The sequence below is a fragment of the Telopea speciosissima genome, chromosome 8 (assembly GCF_018873765.1).
Source record: "Telopea speciosissima isolate NSW1024214 ecotype Mountain lineage chromosome 8, Tspe_v1, whole genome shotgun sequence".
In the NCBI taxonomy this organism is placed as follows: Eukaryota; Viridiplantae; Streptophyta; class Magnoliopsida; order Proteales; family Proteaceae; genus Telopea; species Telopea speciosissima.
The window spans coordinates 48958338-48962952 of NC_057923.1; the positions used below are offsets into that span (position 1 = coordinate 48958338).

Here is a 4615-nt window from a genome sequence, read left to right on the forward strand (position 1 = left end):
TATACTCCACCTACAAGACCAAACAACCTTCTTTCTCCCATATTTTATATATTGGATTATGTGTTCTTGCACCCATTCACCAATGTGATGTGAGGTTAAAATTGGACTTTGGGTTATCATTAACTCCCACCGCTCTTATTATTCATAGTCCGAAATACCCTTCTTCATAATCCAGCCAGAGGGTCAGATGAGGTGAACGAAGAGATTCTCTCATGACCATGGGTGGAGAGTTACGAGGTCCTTATATATCATAGAACTAGCTTTTTACAAGATGGGAATGTAAATAACAATTTGCCTTGGGTAAAATGTCATTGGTCACTCACTAGGCAAGAAAGTAGAGTAGATGAGAGAAAAAGAAAAAAAATTTAAGAGGAAGAGAAGGTATCAAAGATGGTTGTGTGAAGTGGATCACTCAAATGGGTAGCCCAGTTGTTAAGTGGGCCTTTGCCGGTGGCAGCGGCTTGGACAGCAAAGCCAAGGAAGCCAACCATGGCAAGACGGGCATGCTTGATCTCTGCAAGTTGAAGGCGGGATTTCTTCTCAGGGTCAGAGGCCAAGCCAAGAGGGTCAAAGAACTTGCCTCCAGGGTACAACCTCTTCTCCGGGTCAAGCTCTGCATTCCTTTGGAACTCAATGTATCCGATCACAAGAACCTCAATCAATATCAATGAGGTCAAGGAGAATGGAAGAGGTTGGCCTAGGTATGATGCTCCCTCTATCAATTCTACCTGCAAAAAGATAATTAACCCTCACCAACTCATTAATCATCATTATCATTTTGGTCCAAACTCTTTCTTTCTAGTATTAATGGATCATCACACTAGGGCAATGTTTTGCAACACAAAAATGAATCATCACACTTACCCCCCCCCTCCCCCAAAAAAAAAAGGTATCATCACACTAGGGCAATGTTTTGCAACACAAGATCTCTAGTAAGGGTACAAGTTTGACCGACGAGCCAACCCCGAGCCTGAACCTAAGCCCGTGCCATGCCCACTCAAAGCTGCTTGAAAATTTCAAGGCCTAGGTTGGGCCTGTGCTAAGGCCTTGCGTTGAGCCTGACCCGGCTTGGTCATGTACATGTGTTAAAATATGTATACCATATAAATAAGGAAAAGGATGGACACGCCGCATAGGTGGTGTCCACCCTATGTCATCTTTCTCCACTCCCCATGGGAAAGGATCACCCTGCCCCTCCCCATTGGGCAAGGCTGCCCCCTTTTACCCGGAGTGGGCAGCGTGCCCAACCATCTCCCTTATGAATATATGTATAGATGCATGCAAGATAAACATCATGGATGAGTGTCATAATTATTTTTAAGGACTAAGTTTCCTTCCACTCATAAAGGACGGTTCGTCCACTATCCTAGGGTTCACAAACCACTCCTAGGGTTTTAGTATGTCCCAAAATACCATCTTGATACCCTTTCCCATCCTCTCCCACTCTGCAGTGAATAGGGGGTCCCATTCACCGTGGGTGGAGGGAAACTCGGGGATTTTCATCCTCTCAAGTGTAGTGCACTATCCAGTGCACCCACGAGGCGCACCGTCCTCCGTTCACCGTGGGTAGAGGGAACTCGGGCAATACACCGCACTTGAGAGGATAAATTTCCAAGAACTCGGTCCTTTATTTAATATATCTTTTACAAAAAATTAAAAAAAAAAAATTAAATATATATATATAAAATACATACTATTGATTTAATATAATATAAATATTTAATAAAAAATATATTTATATTAATTTTTTTTTCTCATTTTTATGTAATAATAACATGAAAATTACCAAAATATGGGCCAAACCCAACCCGCATTGAGCCCAACAGGGTCGAACCCGACCCAAGTTGGGCTGGGTTTTGAGTGGGAAGGATAGAATTTTTATCCTCCCATGGGGTATGCTGAAAAGTAGAGTCTATCTAAACTTGGAATACTTGAAATACTGACTATGATGAGACTATCAACATAGGTTGAGAGAGAGAGAGAGAGAATGAGAGTACATACCTTCCCTGCATCTTGCCAGGTGACACCGGTGAGTGACTCAACGGCGAGTGCACCAAGTGTAGCCAACATGGCCCACCTTCCATGAATTAGCTCGCACTCCCTAAACCTTTGTAACCCAAACACCTCGTCATAAGGCTGCAAAGGAGTAGATCTCACGTCGAAGCTCTCAGACCGGGTTCCGATCACGTCACCCGCCTCGTTCTTCGCCAGGTTCTGGTCCAACGAATCGTAATCAAACTGCAAATACTCCGCCGGCTTACCCAACCCGAACGGGTTGAACCCATAGTCTCCCGCTAAGCTTCCGTCAAGCCATTCCGGCGCCTTTGTACTTGGGAACCACAAAGGCCGGTCTATGACCGGTTTGGACACGCTCTTCTTCGGTGCGGTCTTCTTGAATCCACCGAAACCGAACCGGGCTTGGAACTTGCCTGAGTTAAAATGCAAGTCCTGAAGGCGAGTTCTGAGGAACAATGATGTTGCAGCGGCTGTGGTGGTGGCCATGGCTCCGTTCTAACGTGGGCCTGTGGTGAAGTTTTGGGGTTCTGGAGAGGTGGAGCTAGCTGTTGTCGGCCGTTTATGTTCGTATATTATAAAAGGGTTGAGTGGTTTATCCACGATTGATGGTTTATAGTCGTCGGATGAAAGGCGAGTATCCATCTGACGGACTTGAGAGCTCTGGCCTTATCTTTGCCTTATCTACTTGGCAACCCCACTGGTCAGTGGCAGTGCACGTAATATGATAAATTTTGTGGTTAAGATCAAATGGTCGGAAAGATCTTACGGTACTGAATACTGAGGTTCACAAGCTGATAAATTTTGTGGTTAAGATCAAATGGTGGGAAAGATCTTACGGTACTGAATACTGAGGTTCACAAGCTATATTAGATCTTTTTATTGGATTAAAAGCTATGTTTAGATTTGAATGATGAGGAGATTTCCCAAGAAAAATATCTATTTTAGGGGGATTCCTGGTTCCTGTGTGTGGCGAGAGTATCTACTTATAGGGGATTAAAATCCTTTATAATGCCCTAATCTGGTAGCGGTCCTGAGAGCTTGACACGTGGAAAAAGTTTCATCCAATGGTGTGAGCTCGATGCAAGGCAGGTTTTTTTTTTTTCTTTCCCTTTTATTTCATCTTGAGCTTTGCACTGTTGGAAGTCGGTAAGTCGCACTTCCACGTGTCAAGCTCTCAAGCCCACACTATAGTGCATCGCCAGATTAGGACACTACAGAGAATTTTTCCCCCTACTTTGGAGGATTAAAGATAAAAAATAGTGTGTTACTACCGTTCATGCTGAGACCATGTTTTTCTCTAGCCATAGTGAACCATGGACATCCATCCAATCCCACTGGCAAAGAGAAGTGCGTACTTTCAGCAAAGCAGTGGCATACACCAATTGCAAGGCGGGATGCAGGAGGGCAAGAGAGTCTTTTTCCAAGGGGGAGGAGAGAGGAAGACACATGTTGGGCATCCTGACGGTGGGCACAATCTTTTTTAGATAATATAATATTCCGATGTAAATAAGTTTTTTCCACCTTTAATATAATATAATATAAAAAAAAAAAAGAACGCTACTTGATCGCGTGGCCCCTACGACCAGGCAAAGGAGCACACAAAAGTATTGCCCACCCCGATGAAATCAAAATCAAATCCATGTGTTGATGCCCCTGCGGGTACTCTCATTGGCCCCACATTGGTGCAAGAGCCACACGATTGGGCAGTGGATCTCTTGCCCATAATTTATTCAGGCCAAAAATGGTTGAGCCAACCAGGTATTGGGTTGGCATTCCAATTCAAATAGTATCACCCACAAAAACTATAAAAATAAGCCCCTAACCTACATGAAAATTATGTTCAGTCCAATTGAATCTTTGTTAACCCCACCCATTATTATTGAGCCCATCAACTATTTGCAAGGGAAGTAGGGAAAGAAAAGTGAAGGGAAATATTTACATTTTCTACACATAGAAAGGAAATGATTTTATGGGAAGCGTGGTGCTTGCGTCCAAACACACTGGGAGGGGGGAATGACTGTCTGCCCCCATGAAATACGAAATGATGCCCTTATTGATGCTTCCATGTAGGGGTGCAAGTTTGGCCCTGTTGGCCCGAAAAAGGTTTGGGCTAAGATATTTGGCCCTGAGGGCGGGTCAGGGCTGGAAATTTCTGACCCTGAGTTAGGGTCAGGTTTTCGGATTACCATAAAAAATGTTGGAGCAGGGCAATCTTCGAAACGGGTTCAAGAATTCAAGACACACATAACATGAGATTCCCAAACCAATTAAAATCTATTCCCGACATAGTTTGTTCAAACAGAATATAATTTCCACCTATGGAGGATAAAATACCCATCAGATTATTTTCTTCAATCAACCATACTTAAATATAATTCCTTGTCACAAACAATCAACAAGAAAGAAGAAAATAAAAAATATATATAAATAGATTGAAAAGCCTTTTTAATATTTAGACATAGAGAAGAAATATCCAAAATACCACATAGGCTTCAAACTAAAAGCTGAATTGAAGTTTAAGATAGAACTCCAATGGACATTACTTGTGTACTTAAACACCTTATTTTGTTACTCCAGAATGTTCAAGGCAATGATGAGA

At 42.9% G+C, this 4615-nt stretch overlaps 1 protein-coding gene across 1 annotated transcript; it reads right to left on the reverse strand.

Moving 5' to 3' along the window:
- Nucleotides 1–297: 297 nt before the first annotated feature.
- On the reverse strand, nucleotides 298–2550 carry LOC122671876 (chlorophyll a-b binding protein CP29.2, chloroplastic-like). The gene is made up of 2 exons (XM_043869340.1): nucleotides 2002–2550; nucleotides 298–728 (listed from the first exon to the last, which is right to left on the reverse strand). The coding sequence occupies exons 1-2, from the start codon at nucleotides 2500–2502 to the stop codon at nucleotides 366–368; spliced, it is 864 nt and encodes a 287-aa protein (XP_043725275.1). The 5' UTR covers nucleotides 2503–2550; the 3' UTR covers nucleotides 298–365.
- Between the last annotated feature and the right edge of the window lie 2065 nt (nucleotides 2551–4615).